Source organism: Lithohypha guttulata (genome assembly GCF_036872675.1).
Source record: "Lithohypha guttulata strain CCFEE 5908 chromosome Unknown scaffold_1, whole genome shotgun sequence".
Lineage (NCBI taxonomy): Eukaryota > Fungi > Ascomycota > Eurotiomycetes > Chaetothyriales > Trichomeriaceae > Lithohypha > Lithohypha guttulata.
The window spans coordinates 2,405,568-2,418,808 of NW_027042750.1; the positions used below are offsets into that span (position 1 = coordinate 2,405,568).

A 13,241-nucleotide genomic window follows, 5' to 3' on the forward strand; every position below is an offset into this window, starting at 1 on the left:
CGAGGCTCACTGTATCTCGGAATGGGGTCATGCTTTCAGACCTGACTATCTGAAGGTGGCTCGATTTGCAAAAGAGATCGAGGCTGAACGAGTTGTATGTCTCACAGCCACGGCGACTCCCAAGGTTGCGCAGGACGTTTGCGATGCATTCAACGTGCCTACTGAGGGGCTTTTCCGCACCACGACCTACCGACCTAACCTGCGCCTGCTGGCTGAATCGTATCAGACCAAGGAGGAATCGTACCCAAAATTGAGAAAATTTTTGAAGGACCATCCAGGTCCGACGATTGTGTATGTGACTTTACAACGTCACACCGAAAAGCTTGCCGAACAGTTACGGGACCATGGCTTTAACGCCTTACATTTTCATGCAGGCATGAACAAAGTCGAGAAAGCACGATGCCAAGATGAATTTATGGCATCGAAGGATATGATAGTAGTAGCTACGATTGCGTTTGGTATGGGCATCGACAAGGCCAACATCCGGAATGTGATACATTATGACATCCCGAGAAGTCTGGAAGGCTATAGTCAGGAGATCGGCAGAGCCGGTCGTGATGGATTACAGAGCTCTTGCATGCTCTACTTGTGCGCGGAAGATATGCACCTAAGAGAGAGTTTCGCAAGAGGAGACCTTCCATCGATGGCTTCTATTAGCAGTCTTCTGAACGAGATCTTCTCTATCACACCTAACACTGGACAAAACTCTTGTATCGAAATCAATCTATACTCTCAAGCGAGAGAACATGACATCAGGGTGAGTTCTACATGTGGTTTTGGGAACATCAATAGCTAACATTTGACAGCCAACTGTGCTCAACAACAGTAAGTACTTTCCGCAAACTCGTGTTGACTTCTACACGGAGTCAGGCACAACGTGATAAGAAGGTCTTGCATATTAACAGCAACAGTCTATGCCCAACTCGAACTACGATTCAGTCTCCTACGTGCTACCACACCTAAATACACCAAATACAGCTACAAATCGATTCGACCTTTCAGTCAAGATCATTCGCCGGCAGCTGTTGCTCTGCAGGCTCACACAAACAAGGCTAAGACGCTTTGCCACGTAGACGTCGAAGCGGCGGCTCGGTCAAGCAAAGTGCCACGAGTCGACCTTGTGGCAAAGCTTAACAATTGGCACGACGAACAATACATCGATCTTCAAGCTGCTGGTGTCGTTAACGTCTTCAGAGTTCTCAAGCCATTTCCAACGTCCTCCAAAGAGCGACAACAAATCATTGACACGTTGTATCACGATCTCGTTCTTCGCGAACAGCAGGATCTTCACCGCATGGAACAGATTACGAACCTTGTTACTGGCAGTGAGTGTTTCTGCAGGACACTTGCACAACACTTTGGCGACACATTGCCGAACGATGCACCGGAATGTGGACATTGTACGTGGTGCGAGAGCAAGACAGCGGTCAAGAGGGTCGCTCCACCGAAGAGAGAGTGGAATGCGGCTGCGTTCTCCAAAGTGCTCAAGTCCTGTCCAGACAGAGACGACCCAAGGTATTTAGCTCGAGTCGCTTTTGGTATCAGTAGCCCTCGTGTGACGCGATCTCAGGCGCAAACGGCCTCGGCCTTTGGGTCAATGGAAGACCACGACTTTATGGTAAGTTCGGAAGATGCTCTGGAGGGGAAGGATGAATGCTAATCAGTTCCGCAGACACTTTTGAAAGCATTCCAGGACGTTTGCGATAGGTAGGTGACTTGCCGGCCGCCTTCACAACATCTCTAACAATGGTGTAGCGACGATACTGAAGACGTGACCAGTCTTCCTTCCCGTTCACCGCCACAGGAGAAGACACGTAAGCAGGTTCGGAGAAGGTGAAAAAGCACTTTTTAGGAATCAATACCTCCCCCTCGCTTCAATCGAGCGGAAAACTTGCTCCCATCTTGCCTGCCTCTCCGCTATACTCTTTACCTAACACGTCTGTCGTTATATGCTATCAGTCGGTGCCACTATCAGACAACATGTAGAATATTCAGCCAAGTTTAAGCACTTGTTCCCGATGTACTTGAGCTGCATGGAACAGATCAGTCCCTACAATTTGCATAGCAAAGAACTCATATCGTTTGCAATGACTCCGCCGCGGCTGCCTGACCCTGTGCTCAATCCAAGTGAGTGCGCTTGATCATGAAAATGCGTGTAACGATGGTTCGGGGATACATTCCGCGTTAGCAATGGAACGCCTGTATATAGAATCTGGTACGCTTGTCGGCAGACTGACCAAACTCGGCCTGTTCATTCTTCAGCCATTATACTCCTCGACACTACTTCGCTCAACATCCACAGTCATTCCAAGTTCCTGCTTCAATATCTCCTCAATAATATCCAGAGTCCGCTGAATAGACGCACCACTATGATAAGCCGCATTCCACTGTATCTGGACATTCAATCTCTTTTTAAAAGTCCACAGCCTCAACACGATACCTGGCATGGTCGAATCAGCCCAGAAAGTGAGATAATTTACCTGAAACCCGCCGTGGTCGGGCACTATTACTTCATTATCTAGCACACCGATACTGGTGAAATATGGCATGGAAATTGGCAGAGGGTAGTCGCTTGCTGGAGGCAACCCCATCTGGACAGGTATTTGACCGATGTCGTCGTAGAGCCATTCGTCCGTGTTTGCTCGAGCGTATTGTGTCTTCAGGTTTTGGGCTCTTGTCAGGAAGTCCTGGTCAGGTGGTGCGGTGAGAAGAAGCATTCGAGCCGAGTCCCAACATCCTTGTTCGCGATATGGTGATGATTTGGGGAGACGCGTTCGAAGTTGTGCTGGCATGATCGAGGCGTAGCTCCGTTTCTCGCTTTCCGGGCTTGCAAGCTGCCAGACTGCACCGAGATACGCTGCATGGACGGCAGCTGTGATTGTGACATTATTGGCTTTACATGAGGCGACCAGGGTTGAAGTCGATGACACTGTGTATGTGCGTTGGTTGACTTTAAGATATGAGGGTGATGCTGTAGGTTCTCTTTGCATAGGGTAGTCCAGCGGTGGGAAGTTAGCATAGTAGTTTGAGAAGTCTTGTGTCACACGAGCCTTAGCCTCGTCAGAGGGTCTTTTTCCTGACATAAAGATATCGTCGAGTGCTGGTGTCAAAAGATTGGCCTCACTTCCCAATACGTGCGTCTCTAGTGCTGCTGCGGTAGATGAACCAGTAAGTAAATCCTCGGCATAGTCGAATATCTGGTCTAGCATCTTGAAAACGCCTGCAGCCTCAGTCCGCCAATGACTAATGAAAAGAATAACCGAGCCGATGAAATTACTCTCTGTTGCAGTCTCTGGTAGTAGGGCAAGCGTAGGAAGAAGTGTTGCTTTGAGCTGCTCATCGCGAACAGCATCCTTGAGGCTAGTGGTTATGTCTTTCAACGTGAACGTATCCTCGAGCCATTTCTCCAGATCCTCTGAATTTGTTACGCTGTAGATTTTCTGGCCATCTTTGAATGTTGTTGCAATGTCAGGAGACCGCAACAACCTCAGGGCCTTCCAAGCACTCCGTAAGGCAGAGACAACTTGCGTTGCAGGGTACGCAGCTGTAAAATTAGCCACACAATGTATTTTGATAAATTCACGATTTGAAGGCAGCAAGCTGGCAAGAGGTGCTATCATTCCAATTTCGGTCAGTGCGAGAGGTCTTCCCCAGATGCCAGGGCTCGACTCGATCCAAGCCATGATTGAGATGCGACGATGGTGATCATCTTGACAAGCACGAGACGTGAAGATGAACCTTGCGATCTGCTTTTTATATCAAGAGCTGAGGTAGTACCAAAAGGTAATAACCAAGTAGCTTCATCATACCTATTTTGGCAAGTGCCGGTCGGACGAATATTATGGCGTAAACTAGCAAGAGGGCCAGGGTTCGTACAATATTATGCATTGTGGTAAATAGCTATACTATCGCGTCTAAGCTCAATCAAGTCTAAATGCCTACTATTGAGCGTGTCCAATGGGTTGAGGACTCTGTAGATAAGACATTTGGGCAACCGAGGCCATCAGGAAGCCAGGTGTGCCACCCGTCTTTGGATCAGCACCAACCTAGAAGAAAATGTTAGTATGTAGTTCTGCATGACCAGAGTGGAATATACGTACAAAGTTGTGAGGGAAGCCAGGCTCGAAGGGAATGACACTTTCCAATGCCTCGATCTGCTTGTCCGACAGATGGATGCTGAGGGCCTTGATGTTGTCCTTGAGATGCTCGACCTTCCTGCCGCCGACGATGGGGAACACGTTGATGGTCTTTTGCATGACGTAGGCCAGCGCGACAGCGGTGATGGAAACGTCGCCAATTTCTTCGGCAACCTTTTCAAGTGTTGCACTGATCTTAGCTTCTGTGTCGGTCTGATCACCACCCATCATGCTCCGAAGGGCTTCCTTGTTCTTCTTTCGTTCCTCTAATTGTTTCTGGGTCTGGAACTTGCCACCGCCGAGCACATCCCATGGAGCAAGAGCCATGCCGTAGTGGCGGGCCATGGGAATGATGTCTCGCTCAAAATCTCTGAGCATGATGTTCCAGCGGCCTTGGTAGACACTGAACTGAGTCTTGCCCCTAGCCTTGGCATACTCGTTGGCTGCGCTCACGATCCAAGCAGGGGTGTCGGAGATACCGAGGTATAGAACCTTGCCTGACTCGACCAGAATTTGTAAAGAGTCCATGATCTCCTCGATCGAGGTGGTGTGGTCCCACCAGTGCAGATAAAGCAAGTCGATGTAGTCGGTCTGTAGTTTGGCGAGAGAATCTCGCACACTCATATGCAAACTGCGCTTGTGGTTGCCACAGAAGTTGACCGTCTGAGGTGCACCTTTGGGAGCGTTTGGACCGATGTCGTAGTTTCGATACGAGGTGGTAAACTTCGTAGCAATCACCATCTGGTCTCTGTTTCCACGCTCTTTCATCCATTCACCAATCCAGCGCTCGGACTCTTCATCTTGGTAGTTGTTGGCTGTGGGTCACAGGAAAGGATTAGATAGGTTTCTCGTCGGTCCAGAATAGAGGGTTTGCGCAGCCGCTTGGGAGCAGGTTGGACTTACCAGTGTCGATGAAATTACCACCCGCCTGCATTCGTCAGCGTGTATCCCAATATTGTCGCGCCTAGCAAGCTGCTTACCTCAAAATAAGCGTCTAACAGAGCGAACGAAGACTCTCTGTTCATGGAACCCATAAAGTCCTTCCATGCTTCTCCAATGCTCATGGCACCTAGCTGCAACGGAGACACACGCACTCCAGCAGTTGAGCTGAGAATGCGGTACCTGCCCAGCTCTGTGGCCGGCTGGGGTGCTGATTTGAACAAGCTAGACATGTTACCGTGTGGTTGTGCAGTTTGGGTATCCTGTCAAATTAGATCTCAAGTTCTTCTCTTGAGGTAGTCCGAAACGAAAGATTATTGATGATGGTAAAAGGATAGCAACTGTCTTGTCTACATATCTACTTGCTAGTCCTTGCTTGCACCGTGCTCTGCCGCTCAATACGTCACGTTTGAGGTTCAGAGTTTGCTGATCAAGCTCATCGTAGGAGTAGGTCCGTCTTGTCTTTCAGGAGTCGTGAGCGCCGTCGCGGTATCCTTCTGTCTCGTTCCTCCACCATCGCGAATTCATTTGTCGTTGACCTGTACTCGATTAAAAATTCCAAGAGAAGATGTCCCCATGAAACGGCTGTCCGAGATGGACTTTGGACGAGTACGGACGACTGAAAAAAGGTACAATTGAGGTTATGCTTTCTAACCGTCGGCCGAAACGCCGGGATTGGTCAGAGCTTCTGCTGGCCCCCCTCAGTAGGGAGATAAGCGATCTTAGCTCCGATGTGCCTCCGACTGCTAGGCAAGTGACCAGGAGTTGCATCATACTATATGACTTTGAATGAGATCACCAATACCAGTGGTCAGTATATATTATTAGAACTCTCGAAACTTTTTAGTACAAAAGACAGACTGTGAATAATCTCGTATCCCTGGTATGAGCTGAAGCGCCTGTTGTGGAGCTCCACAGGCACACATTCAAGATGGAACACCCTCGTAGTCCCATCCACCTTCTCCTCTGCGCCTGATCCGACTATTTCGTGCGTTGCTGCCACATTTAGCGAGTATGGTGAACACAGTTAATATCAGCACGATAAGTGCCGCAATCGTTGGTATCAATATCTGCCGTGAACGCCTGGCACTAGAATCCTGGTAGTATGGACAAGTGCCGTTAAGTCCTGTTGTAACCCAACAACTTTCCACTGATAGCGAGTTGAAATCAATCCATACGCCATTCAGCAAGCCAGCATCGTCACGAGCATCTGTCAGGACTCTGTTGTAGAGATATGTATTCTCCAGACCTGTCCGTGGCACTTCAAACGTCGTATCTCCTGCGCATACTTCATCAGCTAACCTGAATGGAACACTGTGGGTGGAGAGGCGCCATCGATAAGGTGAACCTGGTTCCTTACAGGCCACACGATAATATCGGTCGCAGTACTCAACACGCCAGTGACCACGGTAGTCGTCATTCGCAACCATCAAGGCACAGCGGAAGTCGTCATTGTTCGACGTGTCGTTCTGCGGTTGTCCGTAAGCCCAGCTGAAAATTGCGTTGCTACCAAAATCTTGATATGGCGCAGCATTCTGATCCGCGGTCGCCCCATCGATGGTAACATTCAGCAACTGACTGATGCCACAAGTCGTGAGGTTGTCTGCAACATCGCCCAAAGTGGGTGGGTTGACAGAGTTAATTGGTGCGATCGCCCAAGAATTGTTGACTTGATCGACTGCAAAGTTGTCAACATCGTAGTAGCATCCCGTTGCAAGTTCGCCATTCAACCCAATTGATACACCGCGCAATGAGTAAATATACCCCGGTGCGTATACTCGGTCGCTGTCCATGGAGGTATTGTAGCCTGAAAGACCAGAGTCAATATTACCGAAGCCTACAAGTAGACGTGCGCCCTTCACCAGTTGTATGTAGTTCTCATCGGGCCAACCATCGTTCGTTGCGATATCGCCGTTAGGAAGGGCGTATGTCGTGAAGTAATTCGCGAGTGGCAATTCATCCTGCTGGCCTCGACGATACCAGGAGGAATTAAGATTGCTCCTGTCACTCAACAGTGTAACGGGTGTGTAAAGGACATCACTGACATCGTCGAGATAGGCTCTTATACTCGTGGTTGTGTTGGGGAGTTGTGCTGCGGGTATTTCGTCCCGGACTGTAGCGGGTGCGCCGTATGTAGAAGCCAGGTGCAAGTTCAGAATCCACGACAGCACCTTTCCGTCAATAGTATTGGCTGTCTCCTTAAGGTAGTCACTAAACACAGCTGTAATCGAAGCCAATGTTAGTGTATCGCTACATTGGTAAGGGCCAAGCTGGTATACTTGTGTGTCGCTATTACTGGAGACGATGGTAGGGGATGGCGTACTTGTTGTTGTGCTCGATACTACCACACTACTGGTAGAGTTGGCGACAGTCGTCGTGTTGGCCTGCCTGGCATTTGGAGTGTTGAATGCTCTTGGCGATGCTGTCACATCCGCATTTGCTGCAGCCACTTGACTGCTGTTACCTGACGACCTAGGTAACTCTACAGGACATAGATTGAATCTGTTGTTTGTCGTGTCCCAATAGACGTCTATAACGTAACGTCGAATCTGTGATGCCAGTAGGTTTGACAAACAAGTCTCTGCTGCATTATCCTCATATCTGTTCTGCCCGAAGCATGCTTTGCTTAGATATACAGCAGGATGCGGAACGAAATTAATCGGAACTTGAGAAGAGACATCCCTATCTGACTATGCTAAGTTAGCTCCAATGAAGTATTGATGGAGTAGAGGGCCTCCTACCAAGAACGTGGTATCCCAAGTCTCATTGAAGCCAACCGCAGAGCCTGGGTCGTAATTAAGCGACATGAATGACCGAGAACCTAGCGCAGGAGTCTAGCACCATCGCTCAGACAGTCACGGTTGACCGCGTTCTTTCTGTCATCAGACCTGGAGCGGAAACGAGAAGGAGGCACGTTGCAGGAAGCCGTGGCGCCGAGGTTTTCACGTGACTCGATAGATCTGCCCTGTGGAGATGTACAAGCCCGGAAGATATGGAATACCACTGCCCCCACCACTCATAGCAGGCGTGAACAGGGATGAGGCTGAGCGGTGGCATACATGCAAGCCAAAGCGGTCTCAGAAATGGAGTACCAAGCATCAACAATTCTCCCGAAGCATTTTGGTATGTGGTCAGAAAGGCAGTGTTGACGTGACGAATGAAGTTTACGGTTTCATCCTTGCGTATTGCGATAATCATCTGTGTATTTGCTTTCCAATATAGCATCACTTAACAGACGATGCGACATGGCCGAATCTCAACAGTCTGCTATTTCTATTGTCTTTCAATATTCGACCATTGCGGCAGGGTGTCTGCCACCAGTAGAGGCTCGTTTAGCGTCGACATCTCTATTGTATGAATTGACAGATTTATCTCTCGTCCATAGTATCTTGATCAGTATATTCTTCGTAGTTCAGGGTTGATATGTGCTCATCTATTTCTTCGTCTTCAGCTGCCAGCGTCTCAGCTTCGCTCTCCTCACTCTCCTCCTCATTGTCACTATCGTCAGATAGAAGAACATAGTCATAACTCACCATCGGCTTTGTATGAATTTCCTGCATCGCTGCCCACGCCCTAGCCTGCGCTCTTGCCTTGTCTACTGCGAAACTGTCCTCCCTCTCTTTGTCCCGTAGTTGAGGATGCTTCCTGAGAGTAGCCCCGTGTTTGGCCGGGTTCCAGCATCTATCGTCGAAACAATGTGCCATATAACACTGTTTGCACTGGCTGTGTCTTGGATGACCTGATTTGTATCTGGCAGCAGGATTGGAGTACTCATGTGTGCCGTGGCTGAAGAGGTCCGTGGTTTTGTGAAGGTTTCGCTCAGTACGTGTATGAGAAAAGTATTCGCATTGTTCTGGAGGCTTTCGATTGATGCTGGTCATGGGATTTGGGTTCGTTGATTGAGGTGATGGGACGAGTTCGTCAACCGGTTCTTCCGGAAACTGGATCAATTGTTCGTGGTTCGCTGGGGACGACCGTTCAGTCGTTTCTTCAATGGCCTTGGTATCTGTGGACAAGACCTCATCAGGACGAAGTGAGGTCGCAGTTATTTCTTGCAAGGCAGGCACATCCTGCTTGCCAGTCAATGCGTTTGCCGCGTAAAACTCCATAGACCAGGAATCTTTCATAGCAGGATAGCAACAAGTAGCATTTGACAATCACAACTGACAAGATGCGAAAAGAAGATTCATGAGATGTGCGCAAAAATATTCACTGAAAAGTGTCGGAAGTGGGGTCAGACAAAAAAGAGTGATACCCAGATAGACCGAAGTCACTCTTCCTACGGTCAGCAGAGGACAGCAGATATCCAGCCCTCAGAACGAGAAGACTATTGCCCATAGTGTATTACTCTTCCATACCAGCATCCTTCTCATCGCATCTCGAGGCACTCTCTGCCCGTCCCTTCAAGACACCTTCGTGCTTCTCTACCTCTTTTCTCAACTTACCGAGTTCACTCTCAGCTGCTAACGTACGTGCCCTCCAGTAGATAACGCCTCGCCCTTCGATGTTGTTCTCTTCTGCGACAACTGGTTCGTCCTGTTTCTGCTCTTGCTGATTTGTTGTCAAGGAACGATTGTGTAGATAATGAGTTGCCTCGCGCTGCTTCTTTCTCAGTTCATCTTTTAACTTTTCTGAATACTGTCAGTGGATCGATGTATTGAGCATATACACCAGAGCTCACGGAAATCCGAGGTTGTTGTAAGACTTGCTTGACAAGACTGCTTGCATCTGAATTGTCTGCCATGTCGACTCGTAAAACCAACTGCTAAGAATATTAGAGTTTGTCAGTGACTTGGCAGATGTAAATTGAGAAATACTCGGTGAGCGCAAAGAACAGAAGCAAACAACCAAATCACATGTCACATCCAACCAACAGACACTTCACGTAAGGGTGGTGATTAGGATATAAGTGTCATTCCCAAAAGTTCCTCCACAACCAACACACAAGTCGAGGCTTGAACGCAGCAATAACCAGAAAGATATCTCGGTGAGTAACCACTCAGCATCCCACTCCTTGTTCGATCCCCGAACTATGTATCCCCAAGATCTCTTTCATCTGCGAATCTGAGTGTTCCAGCTGACGCAGAGGTTTGTTCGGGTCGGGCAGACTCCTAGGTTCATATCAACTAATTGAGTTGAGATTTCTTTTTGTCCATTTGCTTGAGCCAGGTGTTCAATTCCAGAGAAGGTAGCATTGAAGAGTCTTCTATTTCCCTTCCTCTATCACTCTCTTCTCTCTTCCGCAGAGCCCAAGTCAGTAATCCTGTCAAATATTTTTTGTTGCGAAAAGACACACAATGATCTGAGAAGGGTCTGGGCAGAGAGGTGCGAATGCTTAGGCTTGGTCAACAATGCCAGCCGCGTCACGATCATTAGTTGACTAGCAGGAGAGTCATCTGCAGTGTGTGTAGAGTGTCTGTGAGGCGGCTGAGGCTTTCAGAAAGGAACTTCTCGAGTTGAACTTCATCTACATGGCTCATTAGGTGCCATGGTCAGTAGCAACACGTTGTGTTATCGGGATTAACGCAGTCAAGTGGTGGAAGTGAAGTAAAAGAGTTGATGTGAAGTTCTGCCTGCAAAATGGTTCACGAGACTATCTGAACAAACACAGCAAACAACACCTTGAATTATCGTCATTCCGTACACATTGATTCTCCCTTGTTCCTAATCATCCGAGCCATGAACTTCTTGACTCATTCTACGTGATATATACATGATAACCGTTGCCACCAGTCAGGTAAATGCTGTGTCACTATCTGCTTGCTCGCAAGTGAGTAAGCCATGTGCCTGAGAACGGGTTTACTTCCTGCCTGTTATGACATCTCTCTTGATGAAAAGCACAAGATAACAGCTTAGCTTGGTAAGTGCTGAATTACCATCTTGCTTACCACAATGAGACTCTCTCCACAAGCCTTCTTCACGACTCAGCTGTCTCTCCTAGAGGCTGAACAGGCCACGGAAGTAGCGGAGACTACCCTACTATTGTCTGCTGCAGCCCCATCAGTTCTCGCACGTGCCGGCCTTGCGATCACAAATTTGTCCGTCAATTCACTTAAGACTGGTCTTGGGGGTCGTACTGTCATAGAGCTTGGTCTAGATCCTGCATATGCTTCTACTAACCTCAAAAACGGAGAGAAAGGCATAGCCAGCAAATCTGAAGGTGCTCTACCTGAACATGGCATTCGGACAGGAGATATTGTGCGCGTTGGGGAGATGCCGAAAGGCAGTGCGAGGAAAAAAGAAGTGACTGATTTGAAGGACAAAGGTATCGAGGGTGTGGTAACCAGGATTGGCGAACGTGCAATTTGGGTCGCAGCTGGAAAAGGAAGTGATCAAGGCAATGATGAGCAGGACGTTGATACCTTGACGAACTCAAGGTTATGGGTTGTCAAGCTTGCAAACGATGTAACCTACAAGAGAATGAACTGGGCATTATCGAAGCTACTCAAAACACCACAGGAAGGATTCACAAGCCTACAGAGAGTGCTGTTAGGACTCGATTCACCATCGATGCCCGATCCATCGGAGCTCACCCAACACCTGGCCTTCACGAACGATAACCTCAACGAGTCTCAAAAGCAGGCCATCAAATTTGCTCTGGCTTCTCCACAAATAGCCCTGATACATGGTCCTCCAGGTACTGGCAAGACTTCTACTATAGTCGAGCTGGTGTTACAGTTTCTCAAGAAAGGCGAAAGAGTACTCGTTTGTGGCCCAAGCAATATCAGTGTTGATAACATTGTCGAAAGGATTGTAGCCTCCTCGCCAGCAACGCCGATTGTCCGCATGGGGCATCCAGCTCGATTATTACCAAGCGTGCTTGACCATTCTCTCGAGGTTCTAACACGAACAAGTGAGGCAGGTGCAATCGTCAAGGACATTAGGGAAGAGATAGACCAGAAAATTGCCAGCACAAAGAAAGCAAAAGGTGGCAAGGAGCGTAAGACAATATGGCAAGAGGTACGTGATTTGAGAAAAGATTTTCGTGTTCGCGAGAACAACTGTATTGATTCATTGGTTGGTGGGAGCGCGGTCGTGCTTGCGACACTGCATGGCGCTGGCAGTAGACAGATCAATGCTGGAAGGTCGCAAGGCAAAGGTGGGTTCGATATTATTGTGATTGATGAGGCTGGCCAAGGCCTTGAAGCCGGATGCTGGGTGCCAATCGTTACTGCTGCTGAGAGTGTAAAGAAACTGGTCTTGGCTGGCGACCACTTGCAGCTACCACCAACTGTAAAAAGTTCTGGCAAGCAGGAGACCTACAAAGACGATGCAGCGGAAAGGCTCAAGGCTCTTGAGCTAGAACTGGAAAAGCTATCGCTGAAACAAACGGAGATCAAGACGGCGAAGAAGTGGGACCTAGAATACACTATGTTCGATCGATTACTGAACGAACACGGCGAAGGTATAAAACGACTGCTCAACACTCAATATCGGATGCACGAGACAATTATGCGGTTCCCGAGCGACCAATTATATGGTGGTAAGCTTCTCGCGGCAGAAAGTGTCAAAGCTCGTTTACTGAAAGATCTCGAATATGGGGTCGAAGACACAGAAGATACACGAGAGTCGCTGGTATACTACGACACACAAGGAGGTGACTTTCCCGAAAACAACGAAGATACCTCTACACCAAAGAAATCGGTACTTCTAGGAGACAGCAAAAGCAACGAGTCAGAAGCAGCAGTAATCAAGTTGCATCTCCAGAAGCTAGTAGCTGCTGGTGTTAGAGTAGAGGACATTGCTGTCATTACTCCCTACAATGCACAACTTGCGATTCTCCAAGGAATGCTGCGTGAGCAATACCCCGGGCTTGAACTAGGCAGTGTCGATGGTTTCCAAGGACGAGAGAAGGAAGCTATCATTGTCAGCTTGGTTAGAAGCAATGATGAGCGAGAGGTCGGCTTCTTGGGAGAAAAGCGACGCTTGAATGTGGCAATGACCCGTCCGAAACGTCACTTGTGCGTGGTTGGCGATTCAGAAACAGTAGGTCATGGCAGCGCCTTCCTCAAGAATTGGATGAAGTTCTTGGAGGAACACGCCGACCTGAGATATCCAACTTTGGACGACTTGTACTGAACGGATGTCTTGGTAGGCTTGCCCTGTGCATGAAGCCGCCTTGATCCGGACGCTGTTCTTACTTCGGAGCATTGTGTCATCTTTTTC

General features: G+C 48.5%; 5 protein-coding genes across 5 annotated transcripts; 1 reads left to right on the forward strand and 4 right to left on the reverse strand.

Annotated features, from left to right (window-relative positions):
- Positions 1–2,258: 2,258 nt before the first annotated feature.
- Positions 2,259–3,683, reverse strand: LTR64_000875 (uncharacterized protein; the record flags this gene model as incomplete). The annotated part of the gene is made up of 2 exons (XM_064895256.1): positions 2,259–3,544; positions 3,584–3,683. The coding sequence occupies 2 exons, from the start codon at positions 3,681–3,683 to the stop codon at positions 2,259–2,261; spliced, it is 1,386 nt and encodes a 461-aa protein (XP_064757943.1).
- Positions 3,684–3,941: 258 nt separating this feature from the next.
- Positions 3,942–5,308, reverse strand: AAD14 (putative aryl-alcohol dehydrogenase aad14; the record flags this gene model as incomplete). The annotated part of the gene is made up of 4 exons (XM_064895257.1): positions 3,942–4,046; positions 4,101–4,951; positions 5,040–5,064; positions 5,117–5,308. The coding sequence occupies 4 exons, from the start codon at positions 5,306–5,308 to the stop codon at positions 3,942–3,944; spliced, it is 1,173 nt and encodes a 390-aa protein (XP_064757944.1).
- Positions 5,309–6,001: 693 nt separating this feature from the next.
- On the reverse strand, positions 6,002–7,882 carry MTC6 (Maintenance of telomere capping protein 6; the record flags this gene model as incomplete). Its single annotated transcript, XM_064895258.1, has 2 exons — positions 6,002–7,765; positions 7,817–7,882. The coding sequence occupies 2 exons, from the start codon at positions 7,880–7,882 to the stop codon at positions 6,002–6,004; spliced, it is 1,830 nt and encodes a 609-aa protein (XP_064757945.1).
- Positions 7,883–8,443: 561 nt separating this feature from the next.
- Positions 8,444–9,202, reverse strand: LTR64_000878 (uncharacterized protein; the record flags this gene model as incomplete). Its single annotated transcript, XM_064895259.1, has 1 exon — positions 8,444–9,202. The coding sequence occupies one exon, from the start codon at positions 9,200–9,202 to the stop codon at positions 8,444–8,446; it is 759 nt and encodes a 252-aa protein (XP_064757946.1).
- Positions 9,203–10,967: 1,765 nt separating this feature from the next.
- LTR64_000879 (uncharacterized protein) lies at positions 10,968–13,154 on the forward strand (the record flags this gene model as incomplete). Its single annotated transcript, XM_064895260.1, has 2 exons — positions 10,968–12,035; positions 12,147–13,154. The coding sequence occupies 2 exons, from the start codon at positions 10,968–10,970 to the stop codon at positions 13,152–13,154; spliced, it is 2,076 nt and encodes a 691-aa protein (XP_064757947.1).
- Positions 13,155–13,241: the final 87 nt, after the last annotated feature.